At 35.6% G+C, this 17552-nt stretch overlaps 1 protein-coding gene across 6 annotated transcripts in view; it reads left to right on the top strand.

The window, feature by feature from the left end:
* Nucleotides 1–17552, top strand: part of BIRC6 (baculoviral IAP repeat containing 6) — a 181438-nt gene that overhangs the window by 48985 nt on the left and 114901 nt on the right. For 4 of the 6 annotated variants that reach the window (XR_011473150.1, XM_070428963.1, XM_070428967.1 and 1 more), the window contains exons 11-22: nucleotides 1174–1323; nucleotides 5302–5527; nucleotides 7039–7199; nucleotides 8207–8338; nucleotides 8825–8956; nucleotides 10799–10977; nucleotides 12168–12301; nucleotides 13086–13250; nucleotides 13336–13467; nucleotides 14455–14552; nucleotides 16147–16294; nucleotides 17362–17495. Coding sequence is in view for 5 of the 6 variants with exons in the window: in XM_070428963.1 (XP_070285064.1) it covers nucleotides 1174–1323; nucleotides 5302–5527; nucleotides 7039–7199; nucleotides 8207–8338; nucleotides 8825–8956; nucleotides 10799–10977; nucleotides 12168–12301; nucleotides 13086–13250; nucleotides 13336–13467; nucleotides 14455–14552; nucleotides 16147–16294; nucleotides 17362–17495 (1791 nt within the window). In the remaining variant the exon portion in view is untranslated. The remainder of the gene's footprint in view (nucleotides 1–1173; nucleotides 1324–5301; nucleotides 5528–7038; nucleotides 7200–8206; nucleotides 8339–8824; nucleotides 8957–10798; nucleotides 10978–12167; nucleotides 12302–13085; nucleotides 13251–13335; nucleotides 13468–14454; nucleotides 14553–16146; nucleotides 16295–17361; nucleotides 17496–17552) is intronic. The other 2 variants (XM_070428965.1, XM_070428966.1) reach the window with 1 other exon arrangement.

A 17552-nucleotide genomic window follows, 5' to 3' on the forward strand; every position in this document is an offset into this window, starting at 1 on the left:
AGGCCCAGTGTGGTCTTTGCTACTACACATGTGTATAACCTCTAATCAGTGTGGGATTTATAGAGTTTACCAAGCTCCCTATGCTTCTATCATGTCTTTTAAGTTAAAATTCCTGGTTATTTCTAGTGTTTTGCTTGCCCCAGGATCCTGACTGTAGGTAGCAGAGTTGATGGGCCTCATTTTAGTCGCCACTGAGCCACTTTAAAATGACAGCACTCTATAAATCAGTGAGCTTCCTCTGGCAATAGAAGTGAATCAGCTGTTTTTCACAACTTGCCCCACCTTGGTTGAATGACAGTTTTGTCCAGGTTTATATAAAGTTGCTTTTCAGGAAGAGACTTTATTGTCCTCCTTATTCTGTAATTCTGGAAGTGAATCTCCAAATACTCTTGCTAGAATATAATTTTATTCATTCAGTTTTGTCTTAAAATTTTGCTAAGTTTGTTTTCAGTGTTTTTCTGTGATAGAGATATAAAAAAATAGAGATTCAATTTCATTGTGAAATTAAGATTCTTTGCCCCCCCCCCCCCCCCTCACTGATTTTAAAGGGGGGGAGGGAGGAGAGAGAGAGAAAGAGAGAGAGAGAGAAAAACATTGATCGGTTGCCTCCCATACGAGTCCTGATTCGGGGATCAAACCCACAACCTGGGTATGTGCCCTGACTGGGAACTGAACCGCTTGGCTCTTTGGTGCATGGGACAATGTTCTAACTAACTGAGCCACACTGGCCAGGTTTGTTACTGCTGGGATTGAGATTGGCCCTTGATCCCAAAATAGCTAGTATATTAGTTTCCTCATCTGTTAAGTGGCTACAATAATTGTCCCTATCCCAAGGGTTTTTGTGAAGACTAAATGAATTAATTTAAGCATTTAAAATAGTACCTTACACATAGTAAGTAAATTCTAGTTGAATAACTATTTTCAAACATGTTTGTGTATTTGCCATTTTCCTAGTTTAACTTCTAAGTTCTTGGAAATATATCACTTTGTTGAATTGAACCGTGGCCTGGTTCATAGGTCAATGCTCAACCACTGAGCCATGCAGGCTGGGCTGTTATCCTTCTTTATCTGACTATCAAGTGATAGTAAAATAAATTTTCTTAACTAAGTAAAGTGCACTTGTATGGGTACCCATCCATGTATGTATGTTGATGACATATCACTACACTGTAGGTGGTGAGCTTCATTTTCTCCAAATTGGAGGAACTTGTGATGATATTGATGAAGCTGATATATTAGTGGATGGATCTCTTTCTAAAGGAATAGAACCATCTTCAGAAGGTTCCAGACCTTTATCGAATCCTTCAAGTCCTGGCATTTCAGGTATGGTATTAAGTTTTTAAATGATTTAAAAAAATGCATATTCCTGTGATGTTCAGAGTTTTCTGAGTTTATTTTGTTGTTGTTGTTGTTGTTGTTGTTAATCCTCACCTGAGGATATTTTCTCATGGATTGTTAGGGAGAGTGGAAGAGAGAGAAAGACAGAGAGAAACATCGATGTGAGAGAAACACATCAATTGGTTGCCTCCTGCACGCACCCGACCAGGGCCTGGGCTGGGGAGGAGCCTGTAACCGAGGTATGTGCTGTTGACCAGAATCGAACCCGGGACCCTTTGGTTCGCAGGCCGATGCTCTATCCACTGAGCCAAACTGGTTAGGGCTGAGTCTATTATATTCTTAAACAATATTTCAATTTTTAAAAAATATATTTTTATTGATTTCAGAGAGGAAGGGAGGAGAGAGAGTTAGAAACATCAATGATGAGAGAGAATCATTGATTGGCTGCCTCCTGCATGCCCCCCACTGGGGGGTCGAGCTCGCAACCCAGGCATGTGCCCTTGGCTGGAACCGAACCTGGGACCCTTCAGTCTGCAGGCTGATGCTCTATCCACTGAAACAAGCCAGCTAGGGCAATATTTCAATTTTTATAGTCAACTCTTGCTGACTTTGCTAAGGGCATTAATTTCTGTATTGGCATTCTTTTACTGGGCTTGTTTTTGTGTATTAGTTATTATTTTTCCAGTAGTTGGAAAATGTTATAAACATTAAAATAAGTGATTCTTAACTTTGGGTAGGTTGACCAACGTTGGTTCAGTTACCTAAGGAAAAAAAACATTACATTGGTCATTAAGGAGTTTTTGGTCTAGCAAGGGAAGAAAAAAAAAACATGAAAAAGAGAAGATTCATTAAGTAAGTTTAAAGTCAGTGGAATGGCCTATATTATTAATATTACTATAGGAGTTGAAAAGTCAAAAAAATACTTTCTCTCTGCAATAGCATATTTAGACCTCAATTGCCCCATTGTGAAACTTTAGGTACAGTATATAATTCCGTTTCATGCTCTTCACGTGTTGCACTGAGCTCTCTTTCCCCAACCTTTATGCCTCCTTTTAGTAATTTTGTACTGCCATAGAGCTGTGTTGTACTCTTAGCACTTACCACATTTTATTCCCCAGAACTAGCATTTAAAAGAAGTTTAGTAAATTTGAAATAAAAAGTATGTTTGAACTCAAATGTATTCTAAACAGAAATAATACATAAAGTTGGTAGTCAATCTTAATGGACACTTATATTTGGGCATTTGATTATTCTTCTTTGCATCATAGACAAACTTAGTGATTACTAGTATAATACATGTTAAATTTAGTGATTATTAGTATAATCTATGGGAGTCTTCACTACCTTAATGCCAGGTGTTCTCAACCTCATCTCCACTACTGACATTTTGGACTAGATTTTTTGTTGTGGGAGGAGTATCCTGTATTAGTCTTATCTCTGAATTCTGCCTACTAGATTCTAGTACATACAATTGCCCTCATCCACTTGGCCCTTGGGAGGCTAGATTGTCCCCAGGTTGAGATACACTGACTCATGTCTCTTGCTATAATTAGTCAAGACTTGATTTTTTTGATTATACAACTTAGTTTAAAAGCTAGCATACTGAATGTTTTCTTAATTTATAAGTTATTGTTATAATAAAAAAGAAATTTCATTAAGTTCATAAAAATACTATTTAGTAGAAAAGCTGTGAATTAGATGATAAAGAAGTAAATACAGTCATATGCCACATAATGATGTTTTGGTCAATGATGAACTGCATATATGACAGTGGTCCTATATAGCCTATATAATAAAAGCCTAATATGCTAAGCATACAGTCGACCCATTGGCCGTTCAGCCAATCAAAGCGTAATATGCTAATGATATGCTAAGGCCGCTCAACCGCTCGCTATGACGTGCACTGACCACCAGGGGACAGACGCTCTGACCAGTAGGTTAGCTTGCTGCTGGGGTCTGGATGATTGGGACTGAGCGAGATGGGCTGGACACACCCTGGAGCTCTCCGACGGTCCCTCCCCGGTAGGCCAACCTCCCACGTTCCTCCTCGGCCCCGATCGTACACTGGTGGGTCCCTCAGCCTGGCCTGCACCCTCTCGCAATCTGGGACCCCTTGGGGGATGTTGGAGGGCCGGTTTTGGCCCGATTCCGCAGGCCAGGCCAAGGGATCCCACTGGTGCACAAATTCGTGCACTGGGCCTCTAGTATGATTATAAAGAAACTGCAAAATTCCTATTGCATAGTGAATTCTTAGCTGTGGTAACATTACTGTTACAATGCATTACTCAGGTGTTTGTGATGATGCTGGTATAAACAAATCAACTGTGCTGCCAGTCATAGTAGCACATTATAGTCATATACAGTACATAATTTTTTTTTTAATTTAAAAAATGTTTTTATTGCCTTCAGAGAGAGGAAGAGAGAGGGAGAGATAGAAACATCAATGATGAGAGAGAATCATTGATTGCTGTCTCTTGCATGCCCCCTACTGGGGATCGAGCAGTAACCCTGGGCATGTGCCCTCACCGGGAATCGAACCATAACCTCCTGGTTTATGGGTCAAAGCTCAACCACTGAGCAACACTGGCCCAGCTATCCTCTACTTTTAATTATTATTTTAGAGTGTAATCTTTCTACTTACAAAAACAGCTGTGTAACACTAGCAGTAGTACCATACATCTCATGTTTGCCATGTTTCCTAATGTCAGACATTTTCTCTTGTGCTTGATTTACTCTTGTTTTGTACAGTAATATGCTATACATACCATATAGCCTAGGTGTAGTCCAGGAGAAGTACGCCATACCACATAGCATAGGTATGCCCGTGGTTGGCAAACTGCGGCTCGCGAGCCACATGCGGCTCTTTGGCCCTTTGAGTGTGGCTCTTCCACAAAATACCACGTGCGGGTGCGCATGTACAGTGCGATTGAAACGTCGTGGCCCATGCGCAGAAGTCTGTATTTTGTGGAAGAGCCGGTATTTTGTGGAAGAGCCACACTCAAGGGGCCAAAGAGCCGCATATGGCTCACGAGCCGCGGTTTGCTGAGCTGCAGTTTGCCGACCACTGTTAGGCTGTACTATCCATGTTTGTGTACGTGCACCCTATGATGTTTGCACAATGATGTAATTACCCAATGATGTATTTTCTTAGAATGTATCCCGTTGTTAAGCAGTGCATGTGTAAAGAAAAGACATTGACATGCTGTTAATATTTACCAACAATTTAATACAGTTTCAGTTAGATTTATAAAGTGCTAAACTTTGAGAAAAAATGTAGTTTGAAGTACACTTAACAATTTTATGGAACTTGGTTTACATTTTCTTTGTGAACATATTCTAAACCTATCAGATTTTGTATTTTAGTCTTTCTTTAAGCTTTTGTTAATTGGAACAAGAAAAACAGCCTTTCATCTTTAATGTTAGACATTTGACAAATATGAATACATATATTTATTTAAAAAACTAATTTGTCTGAGCTGGTTGTTATTCTTATAATGATGATATGTATATATGATATTCCCAACTATCATCGAAGTGGAAAAAATACTGTTTAAAGGGCAAATGTTACATGCTTGCTCATGGTTAGCAATTTTTTTTTTTCATGAGTAAGAAAATCTAAAATTTGATATTTCTCTGATGTAAATTAGACTTTCATTTTAGCACCGTTACTTTTGTTGCTCTTTCTAATTTAGGGTGAGGTAAAATTAGGACTTTTCTAACAGGTTGACTTTGGGTTTCTCCAGTAATGAGTACCCTTCCTATAATTTAAAATATTCAAATGTATTTTTCTTTTGCTTGTTATGTAGTCAGTGCTAGTTACTTTAGTTGCATGTAGATATCTGAGCTAACATTATTAACTTTCAGGATATTTAGTAAATGTTGCAATTTGAGTAGATAATAACGTTAATTAAAACTAATATTTTTATAAAACTTACTTCAAATTCTTCATTCACTATTATTAAGGAGTTGATTTATTGGTGGACCAGCCATTCACCCTTGACATCTTGACATCTTTAGTGGAGCTAACCCGCTTTGAGACTTTGACTCCACGGTTTTCAGCTACTGTTCCTCCATGCTGGGTAGAAGTTCAACAAGAACAGCAGCAAAGGAGGCATCCTCAACATTTGCATCAGCAACACCATGGAGATGCTGCTCAGCATACTAGAACTTGGAAACTACAGACTGACAGGTAAAATATTCTTCCAGGGTATTAAACTGGAAATCCATATTATATATTTTTTAGAGGCAACAGATTCTTAGATATGTATTACGGTTTCTCCTAACTTTTTATATTAATAGCTTTTGTTTGTTTTATTCCTTGCCTTAATTTTGGAAATTGCTATATTCGTACTTGTAGAATAAAATAATGAAAATAATATACCATTGCCATTAGTTTGGTCACTCAGTCCACAAATTTAACAGTTAATGACTGGTGGAATTTATATTGTAATAGATAGACAGTAAGCAGATATTTACTATTTCATATAGTCATAAAAGATATTGAAATATATTAAAACTGGATATAGAATAGTTGAGTGTGTACTTGTAAGAATGAGATGTAGAGAAAGCTAATTTGTCTAATATTTTTAATATAAGGGACCAAAGAAAGGCCTCCATGAAGACATTATTTCAGAGACAGTAGGATTGCAAAGATACTGGGGAGTATGTTTTATGAATTCTAGAAAGAGCAAGAAGATCATTTGTTGGAGTTCAGTGAACGTAGTGGGATTGGTCGGAGGCCAGGTCTAAAACAGTAGCTGGTAATCAGATCATGAATGTATTTATAGGCCACAGTGAGAATTTTATGCTGATTGAGATGGGAAGATGTTAGAGGGTTTAAGTATAGGGGTGATGTGATATAATTTACATATTAGAAGGATGCTGTAAGACTGCTGTGTTGACTGTAGATTGAGTGGTTGTGTGTGTTAGGCAGCAGTGATGGAAGCAAGGATTCTAGTTGGGATGCTGTTGTGGTAATCCATGTGAAATGGTGATGGTAGCTTGGAACATGGTGATAGTTGATAGAAGTTGTGAAAAGAGTGATCAGCTTTTGGATATGGATATAATTTGGAGGTAGAAGGAACAATATATGCTGATGTAATGAACATCTGGTGTGAGAGAAGAGTCGGGGATGACTGAGGTTTTGGATTGATGAGCTAGTTGAAAAGTGGAAATTTGTTTACTGAGATTGGAATGGATAATCATGAAGTTTGGATTTATGATAAGTTTGAGCTGTCTGGTAGACATTTGGATATGAATCTGGAGTTTAGTGGAGGAGTATGCTTTTGAGATTGTTTTTGTTTTTCAGCATATATGTATATAGAATTTAAATCAGAATGGACACATTAAGAAATATAGGAAGTTTTTGTTTTAAAATGCAGATTCCTGGGACCCTACTCATAGATTTATGGTCAGGCCCAGGAATCTACAGATAATTCTGAAGCATAATAGTCCATACTGTAAGCAAAAAGGGTTTATTAATGTACAGTTCCCAAGGCAGGTATGGATTCCTAAAGTAAGATGATTCATAGCCCTAAGTAACCTCTGGGTTGGGAGCTGCTTATCTTCTCTCCTGAATGGAGAAGCATTAAGTTTTGTTGAGGCTAAAAATCACAGTGTAAAATGTGATATTAATTGTAATATGGTTATGGCTGAAGGAAGATTTTTGCTTTATTTAGCATATTCTTTCTTATTTGACAGCAACAGTTGGGATGAGCATGTATTTGAATTGGTTCTACCGAAGGCTTGTATGGTTGGACATGTGGACTTCAAATTCGTTTTGAACTCAAACATCACCAATATTCCACAGATACAGGTGACACTGCTGAAAAATAAAGCTCCGGGCTTAGGGAAAGTCAATGGTAAGAATGAGTCAAAATTTATATTTGAAGATTTTATCTTGTAGTTTCTTTAAAAAACTAATTTGTTGTCTAGGATTGCTGGTTCCCTCTCCTGCTCTCATCCCCTTCCCCAATATTTTCTGCTCTACTTTTGGTGATTTTACTTACAAAAGCTAATCCTGGGAATACTTTAGAGCTTTTCAGTAACTCAGTATTGTTCAGAATTGCATAAACTTTTAAATAATTTAATTATACTTTCTGGGGAAATACAGTTAGTTCCTTTGTGAATTAGTTTCACTTTTAGCATTATTAAACTTGATACAGTACTCTTTTTAAGAGGAGAATTGATTGGGAGAAGGACTTTGTTATGGAAGTCATATTCTTGTAAGGTTACTAGTGAAACCCAACCTTTCATGTCATGCCAGAAATATACCCATTTCTATTTATCTTTGTCACAAATTTAGAATTTGATATATTGAATTATAAAAAGATTCTACACATTTAGCATATTGGGAACTAGATGTTACTTGTCAGCCTTTTCTTCTTAATAGGTTAATGAAAAGGCAGGGGGTAATTTTAGAGTAAAATGGCTACTTTACCCAGGGGGTTAAAGACAATGAAACTTGAAAGTTTTCCTATTTAAAACAATGTGTGTGTGTGTGTGTGTGTATGAATTTTTGTATGTTTGTATCCTTTTGAAATATGACAGATTCTGATTTAATTTGGTTTAAGACTTAGACATTGATCTTTTTTAAAACTCTTTGGGTGCTTGTACTCTGCAGCCTAGGGTAAGAACTTTTAGTTCAGTTGCCAGCAAATTATTTCTTCAGGTGAATATTTTACCATGATTAAAAAAGAGATGAGTGTATGAACAATTAATTGAATCTAATTTTCTTCTTCCTGACAACCATTTTGTAGCATCTGTGATGAAAATCACAACAGTTCCCAGTTTTACAGAAAATTTTAGAATTTTAGGCACATAAATCATTGATATTAAGTAAATTAAGTTTAATATTTTTGTCCTCTAGAAACAGCAGTAGATAGGCAGATCACCTTTCCTTTGTCTCCAGCTCTTAACATTGAAGTGGAACAAAATGGAAAACCGTCCCTGGTTGATTTGAATGAAGAAATGCAGCACATGGATGTAGAGGAATCACAGTGTGAGTTACATTATAGAGCTGTTGTCCATGACAGTAAAAGGAATAGTGATCCAAATGCATCATGCTGGGCACACATTTCCTTATGGCTTGCAAAAACTTGGTTTTGAGAACATGATTAAAAAGTAACCTGTAATTCTGCTTTGGCCAAATGCTTTAACTTTCAGCTCATCTTTTTGAACACAGCTGCGCTATTACTTGCATTATTGTTTTTTAATATGTTGGGATTTGAAATTATGTCATGGTTTTATTATTACTATTGAAAATCAAAGTGAATGTAAATAAAATGGGAATGGAAAAAAACCATAATATATCAGATAATTGATTATTATAGTTCCTTATCATGATAGTGAATTCATACTTGAACACATTCTAAGTATGGTATTTTGTGTGGTGGTAAAAATGTAAATGTGATGGGAATTTGCCTATTAAATATTACACTTTACATTATCAACTACTTTAAAAGAAAATGTATATTTTTCTTTTTAGGTCTTAGATTATGTACATTTTTAGAAGATCATAAAGAAGACATTCTATGTGGGCCAGTATGGCTTGCTAGTGGCCTTGATCTATCAGGGCATGCTGGGATGTTGACATTAACAAGTCCCAAACTTGTTAAAGGTAAGGTAACATATTTTACCAAAGCAGAATAAATAATGACCCAATTTTAAAAATAGGAAAAAAAAAACATGATCCAACAAAAAGTAAGATATTGTTTTATTTGGGGTTTTTATTAGCAATTCCACCAATTTCCTGGTAGCTGACATCATTTCCTTCATAAATTACTTTTTAAAAAATTATTTTATTGATTTCAGAGAGGAAGGGAGAGGGAGAGAGAAACATCAGTGATGAGAGAAAATCATTGATTGACTGCCCCCTGCATGCCCCCTACTGGGGATCCAGTCTGCAACCCAGGCATGTGCCCTTGACCGGATTTGAACCCAGGACACTCCAGTCCGCAGGCCGACGCTCTATCCACTGAGCCAGACCAGCTAGGGCATAAATGAATATTTTTATGTGAAATTTTCTGACCCTACTTTCTTTGTCTGAGAGGTCTTAGTGCTTTTTGAAAAAGCATAAAGTGAATACAGGGTGACTTTTGTGCGATCTAACAAAGCTCTTTAAAGTTGCCAGATATGCCCTGACATGTATCCCTTTCCCATCAGTTGGAGAGTTCTGTGTCTTTGGCATGTTTACTGTATATTGTTAAAATATAGTCTCTGAAGATGATTTTTATAGAAGAGTGTTCTTGGTACGTATCAGATGTAACATTTTGAGTGTCTCAAGTAAACATAAATTATAATTAATGTATACTTTAAAATAATTGGCAATTATATAGATAATAGATATTGCAGTAGGACTCTTATTTTAGCTTCTCCCAGTTTCCCAAGGGTGAAAAAAAAAAAGCCAACAAACAAAATACCCCCTTATTATTAAAGTAAATTTGGAGGTGGGTGGGGTGTGGAGATCCTTTCCCAAACCAAGAAAATATCTGACCATCTAAATAACTTTTAATTTACATATGCTTCCTTCATAATGTTTATCTACATTCACACATTTACCTTTAGTTCTGGTCAAGGGCATATGCCTGGTTTGCAGGCTCGATCCTTATCCCAGGTGTGGGAGGGAACCAATTGATGTGTCTCTCTCACATTGATCTTTCTCTCTGTCTCTCCTCCTCCCTCCACTCTCTCTGATCAATGGAAAAATATCCCTGAGTGAGGATTAACAAAAAACAAAATAAACAAAAAAGAAGGTAATAGTGTAGTGCTGGCATGGTAGACAGGCAGATCCGTGGAAAACAACAAAGGTTATAATCACAGGAAAATTTAATATCTGTTGGTGCAGCAATAGGCTGATGGTTTGCTGATGAGTGTATTATTTTGATCCATGCAGTTATATGTTTAAGCTACCTTTGAGGTCAGTACTATTATTTACATTTTACGTTTGAAGGAATTGAACCACAGAGAGGTTAATTTGTCATATACCTTATAAATGGCAGTCATTATTCAAACCCAGGTAATGACCCCAAAACCTTCGCTTTTTCAACTGTTAATACTATAATGTTTATTGGTATGGGTGTGCATGGATGCATAAAAGGATTGTGTGGATACACATATGGGTGGTGCCTTAATGACAGTTTTTTTCTTTGTATTTTTCTGTGGTTCATAAAAATTTGTTATTAGAATCATTAACTTTTTGGGGAAAATATGCCCAACAGCTAAAAATTTTTTTCTTAATGCTACTCATGTAACTCCTATGCTTTTTGTTTTTTGGCTACCAATTGAATATAGGAAGGTATTCAATTATATTATACTAAAATAGCAGTGTAATATTGAAAGAATTCTGAACTGTGTGTTTTCTTTTTTTTAAGTATTTTTTTTAACTTTCATTATGAAGATGAAAAACAATTTGCCCTTTTGGTGATTCAGTTATTTATCCCATTCTATGCTGCTCCTCTAGGTATGGCAGGAGGAAAATACCGTTCGTTTTTAATCCATGTCAAGGCCGTGAATGAACGAGGAACAGATGAGATCTGTAATGGCGGCATGCGTCCTGTAGTAAGACTTCCATCCCTGAAACATCAGAGTAACAAGGGTTATTCACTTGCTTCACTCTTGGCAAAAGTTGCAGCAGTCAAGGTATGAAACAGTTATTTTGAACTATAACAATTCTGTTTTAGACATTGTAGATGAGATTTGACACACTGTTGGAAGTAGTATGACCATTGTGTGTTTTTTTCAGCAGATCATTAGTTTGTATTTTTTTTTTTTTACAGTGACTTAAAAAATATTGAAAAGAAAATATTTTGAATTAACTTTAAGCAAACTATGTAAATTGCATAAGGTATATTTAGTAAGGAGTAATTGTTAGCTAGTACCTCCCTTTACATTATTTTAGGTCAGAATATTTCTTTAAGTGAGAAAATTTGATTTAATGCCTGTTACTGGTAGCTCATCACTTTTTTTTTTTTTTGATTATGTAGAAAGAGAAGTTGGGGAGTGATTTTAGAGATAAATTGTAATATTCATGGTTGATTTTCTGCAACTAGTTAGTCTCTTCATAATTGTCTGATCTTGGGTTTTCCTGAAGTTTATAGAGATTTTCTTTATCATCATTATTCATAGGCAACAGTAGCAATATCAGTAATACCAATCATCTTAGGATTATACAGGTTTTCTAATTTTTCAAGGACTTCTGTGCACTTTATCTGAATTAATCCTTAAAAATAAATGAGATAGGCAGAGCAGGTGCAAGTATTATTTCCATTTTTCATATTGAGAGTGAGTGAACCGCTGGGGCCAGGTGGGTCAGTTGGTTGGAGCATCTTCCCGTGCACCATAGAAGGTTGCAGGTTTGATTCCCAGTCAAGGCACATACCTAGGTTGTGGGTTTGATCCCCAGTGGGGGCACCTCTGGGAAGCAAAGCATCAATGTTTCTCTCTTTCTCCCCCTTCCTCTCTCTAAAATCAATTTAAAAAATCTTCCAGTGTGGATTAAAAAAATTGTTTTTGAAAGTGAGTGAACATTAGAGATTGGGAGCTGTCATATCTCATGTAGCTTCTAAGTGCTGTAGCTGGGACTTGGATTCAGGATGTTGGCATTATAATCTTAACCATTGGGTATTAACTTTAATAACTATGTCTTTTTCTCTTTTATTATAATTCTGAGGGAAATTAGTCATTTACTGAATATAAGGTAAAAACTCATTTTAATTTAAGATTTATGTTATGATAGTCATAATTTAGTTATTGTCCTTTATTTGAAAACTTAATAGTAAATACTATATAGTATAATTTGTTCATTCAATTATTTACTTTTGTATATTTAGGAAAAATCATCTAATGTTAAGAATGAAAATGCAAGTGGCACTCGTAAAGCTGAAAACCTCCGGGGTTGTGACTTACTTCAAGAGGTCTCAGTCACAATTCGAAGATTTAAGAAAACGTCAATTTCTAAGGAAAGGTAACCTCATTCCCTTTCCCTATTATTCTTATAGTAATTAAAGTACATACAAAAGAAGAATAAATATACTAACAATATTTTAAAATCTAACTTGAAAAATCTTTTAAAGTTTTCATTTCTTTTATTAAGAACTTGTAATCTCATTCAGGGATGAATTATCTTTCTACTTCATTGGTTTAACCCTAGTGTCTATATACTGCTTGGTATATACCAGGAATACAATATTTGTAGCATGAGGAAATAAATAAATAATTTGAAGTTTTACTCACTATGTCAGAATATAATACATTATTATTAACTTTATTTCTTTTAAAACTTTCTACAAGCCAAGTATTGCTTACATACTATTTTAAATCTCTTAATACCATAACATTAAGTTCAGAGGCTGACATTTCACTGTAATATATTTTTTCAAAAGTTTTTAAAAAAAATTGTGATATTCATGATTTTGCCCTGGCTGGTGTGGCTCAGTTGGTTGAGCATCGTCCTGTGCACCGAGATGTTGCCGGTTCAATTCCTGGTCAGGGCATATGCCCAGGTTGCAGGCTCCATCCCCAGGAGGAGGAGGTATGCAGGAGGCAGCTGATGAATGCTTCTGTGTCTCATCAATATTTCTTTTTGTCTCTCCTTCTCACTGCCTCTCTCTAAAAAATGTAAAAGTCATTGAAACATATTAAAAAATTGTAATATTTATGATTTAAAATGAAGCATATGACCAACCAGCTTGTGATAGCTCTAGTCTGTTTTATTTTGGTTGTTAATATTTATATTTTCTTTTTTGTAGAGTACAACGATGTGCCATGTTACAGTTTTCAGAATTTCATGAGAAGCTCCTTAACACCCTTTGTAGAAAAGCAGATGATGATGGCCAAATCACAGAACATGCCCAGAGCCTCGTGTTGGATATTCTTTGTTGGTTAGCAGGAGTACATTCCAATGGACCTGGAAGGTTAATACATAAGATTTTACTACCGCTGATGATTGCTTTTTGGATGTTATGAATGCACGTTCAAATGTGTGCTATTGTTTTGCAGCTCAAAGGAAGGAAATGAGAGCTTGCTTTCAAAAACACGAAAATGTCTCTCGGATATTGTACGTGTTTGCTTCTTTGAGGCAGGACGAAGCATAGCCCATAAGTGTGCCCGATTTCTAGCCTTGTGCATTAGGTTGGTGTTTTTTTAATTTGAAAGTTTACTTTGTAGATGCAGCTGCAGTTTGGCAGGTGATACCTTGTCTCTAATGCAGCGGTTCTCAACCTGTGGGTCGCGACCCCTTTGGGGGTCGAACGACCCTTTCACAGGGGTTGCCTAAGACCATCGGAAAACACATATATAATTACATATTGTTTTTGTGATTAATCACTATGCTTTAATTATGTTCAATTTGTAACAATGAAAATACATCCTGCATATCAGATATTTACATTATGATTCATAACAGTAGCAAAATTACAGTTATGAAGTAGCAACGAAAATAATTTTATGGTTGGGGGTCACCACAGCATGAGGAACTGTATTAAAGGGTCGAGGCATTAGGAAGGTTGAGAACCACTGCTCTAGTGTAATATGAACCTTGTTGAATGTATGTATAACTTAAGAGAATTTGTAAAAGTTGATGAGATTCTAAGAAAGAATTTAGGGTTTTTAGGGGGAAATGTTATGTTAAATAAACCTATTAGTAAATAGGCTTCTCTGCCTATTTGTAGCAGTTTAGGTAGTTTGGTAAGGGGAACTCTTTCCCCACCTTTACTCTTACTCTCCCTGGTTGTCTTTGGATCCTTCACCCAAAGCCTTGTTCCCTGTTATATGACAGTCTTACCAGGTTTATTTGTAATATTGACCAGATCATTTTCTCTAGATCCTGAGACTCTTACGTAGGAGTGTTTAAAAGCTAATAGTCAATATTGACTGTACCTGCCTGTCAGTCCCTTTTGGTAAAGTGAATGGTTTAATGCATAAGAAAACAGTTACAAAGACCCTTAGTATAACTAGTCCTTACTATCTTTTTGCCTGTTTATAGGGCTTTAAGGCAGATTTTTATTGTGATTAGTATGAATACATTTAGAAGATTTTTAAAAGAACCGCACCATGTTTCAGTTGAATTTGGATCTTGAGTATCAATGCATTTAAATTTTTTCTTTTAAAACTTTTCAGTAATGGAAAATGTGACCCATGTCAACCAGGATTTGGATCTGTTCTATTGAAGGCTTTACTTGATAATATGTCATTTTTACCTGCAGCTGCAACTGGTGGTATGTGAAATTAGTTTAATCACTAGTAACTGTAGTCGTGGGAAATATTTCACAATATAATTAGGATTATTTAATAACTTTTTTGTCGATTTCCCCTTTTTTTCTGTAGCTTATCTTTTTAAGTGGTTGTGTTCTGATTGGGTGGGCAGGTACTTGCTGTTTAATAATATTGCTAGGAAAAAGTTGGATAGATAAGTATAAATATCAAATAATCTTAATATATACATTGTCTAATTTCATTGAAATTATTGAGTTTGGTGGTGTTTTTACTGACTATAGATCAGATATCACAACCTGAAATACTAGTAAGTGATCAGAGATGTGTGTGATTGGTAGCAGCTATAGTCAACTGAAATTCTCTAAAAGGGGCCAGTGGGTTTTTTTTAGCACCTGAAGACTGGTAATGTCATTTAAGAATGAATGTAATTATGAAGTAGGAATTGAGAAAGCAATCCCCTAAAGTAGCATATGCATAAGGTAATGAAGATTAAAAATTTTTTAAAATGTCTTTTGCTGTTTTATATTGTTATTGTGAAAGGGTACTGATATGCCCTTTTAAACCTAATGCTGTATTTTTAGTAGCCATTTCTTACTGTGTTTTCTTTTATAAATGACCAACCCATTCAACATGTTATCTCAGTGAGATAAATATATTTCATAAGGATTTGATCTTTGTGGTATACCAGGAAGTAAAGCTTTCTCAAAGTTATTTGGTAAATGGGTATTATCACTATCTTAATTTATTATTAATTTTTAAAAATAAATTTTAATGATTTCAGAGAGGAAGGGAGAGGGAGAGAGAGCGATAGAAACATCACTGGGGATCAAGCCTGCAACTTGGCCATGTGCCCTAACTGGAATCAAACCGTGACCTCCTGGTTCATAAGTCGATGCTCAACCACTGAGCCTCTTCGGCTAGGCACTATCTTAATTTAGATAGTCTGTTTATATTTACTTTGAACATATAGTGGACAAAACTCTTAACTCTATGTTATATAGAGTAGGATATTTTGGACTTGATCACTTTAATAGTCTTCTTTGTTTAAAATATTTTGTTGACAGTAGCCTTAGAGGGTAAGATGCTTAAATTTTGGTGTGTGCTTACTTAGATATCTCAAATTTTATCAAAGAGTCTTAAAATATATCACCACAATCATCTTTTAAGCAATGTTGGTCTGTATTTAACTGGCAGTATAGAGTAACTATACTGCATTCACTTGCTTAGTAAGGTGTGTTAGTTGTAACTCAATGATGCCATCCATTGTTCTTGAAAATTTTAGAGCTACAGAGAAACAGTATTTCAGGATGGATGGCTTGAAGGCCCTGACATCTTTACACTTTTCTAACTATTCCAAAATGTCCCTCAGAGTCATATCATGTTATTGAAAATCTAAATGTGTAGTTAGCCTGATAAACTGATCAAAAATGTGATTGAAATTCTTTGTCAGTGTCCTCTTAGTCATACAAGGAAGTTGGTCCTTCTTTGTAAATTGCAAGTTGTAAGAAAGTCTAGGAAAAGGAGACACTGATAAATATGTAATCTGAAGTTTTCTTTGTTAGAGAAAAATGAGATGTTGATTTTTGTTGTTTTTAGGTTCTGTCTATTGGTATTTTGTCTTACTGAATTATGTTAAAGATGAAGATTTGGCTGGGTGCAGTACAGCTTGCGCATCTTTGCTTACTGCTGTGTCCAGACAGTTACAGGACAGGCTAACGCCAATGGAGGCTTTACTTCAGACAAGGTATTTTAATAGATATAATGACTAATAGTGGGCCTTTCTGGACATGGAACCACCTTTGCATAGTACTGTCACATATATATTTGCTTAAAAACCATTTTTCTTACAAAAATGTAGTTAAATTATACCTAACCTTTTTCCAAATGATACTTAGCCTAAGGTTTTCTTTTCCCATTTTTTTTTCTTCTTCTTTTTCTGAAATGATTCTCTTTAACAGTTTTGAAAGTCCTGAAGATTGTTATTCATAAGGCTAATAATAAGAAAATATTTAAAAGTTCTATTTCTTGCTAATGGAAGAAGGATTTAAGATAATTTGTTTCTCTGTTGTTAAAACTTCATAGGCAGAATTATGTAAGTCACTTATAGTCCTTAACTAGTATTCTTTTTTTTTTTTTTTTTTAAATATATTTTTATTGATTTTTTACAGAGAGGAAGGGAGAGAGATAGAGAGTTAGAAACATCGATGAGAGAGAAACATCGATCAGCTTCCTCCTGCACACCCCCTACTGGGGATGTGCCCACAACCAAGGTACATGCCCCTGACCGGAATCGAACCTGGGACCCTTGAGTCCGCAGGCCGACGCTCTATCCACTGAGCCAAACCGGTCAGGGCAACTAGTATTCTTTATCTCCTGATTAATTACCTAAAACTTCAACATAATGAAATAAGAAATTGAGTGGCAGAATGGTTTTGTAACATTTTTAAATTGGAAATCTCGATTTTGATGAAATTTTACTCAAAGCCTTTGTACTTTTTCCTGTCAACAAATGTGATTGTGGTGAGGAATGGCTGCCTCATATCTCTTCCATGCTTCAATCTGCAGAAGATTCAGTCTGGATTCATTAGCTGCCAGCTTATTGGAATCACATTTGTTGACTCTTTCTGGACTTTGTCTTTTGGAGTATAGGTTTACAGGGATCACAGTTGAGATTCACTGAATTTAATGGGTTAAACCTGGTTAGCATCTCTTTCTGCCCTGTCTCAAACTTCTTTTAAAACCAAGTAAATAGATAATTTGTTAATTAGATGGCTGACAGGAAAATTTTTAGGACATTATTTTATTTTTCAGATATGGATTATATAGCTCACCATTTGATCCAGTCCTCTTTGATTTAGAAATGAATGGCTCTACTTGTAAAAATGTATACAACAGCAGCATTGGTGTTCAATCAGATGAAATTGATTTGTCGGATGTCCTTTCAGGTAGTAACTTCTTTTATTAAAGGAATTTCTGGATTTTAAAACTTGTATTTAAGCTAC

Source organism: Myotis yumanensis, unplaced genomic scaffold (genome assembly GCF_028538775.1).
Source record: "Myotis yumanensis isolate MYYU_CA2020_CCGP unplaced genomic scaffold, mMyoYum1.0.hap1 SCAF_11, whole genome shotgun sequence".
Taxonomy (NCBI): domain Eukaryota; kingdom Metazoa; phylum Chordata; class Mammalia; order Chiroptera; family Vespertilionidae; genus Myotis; species Myotis yumanensis.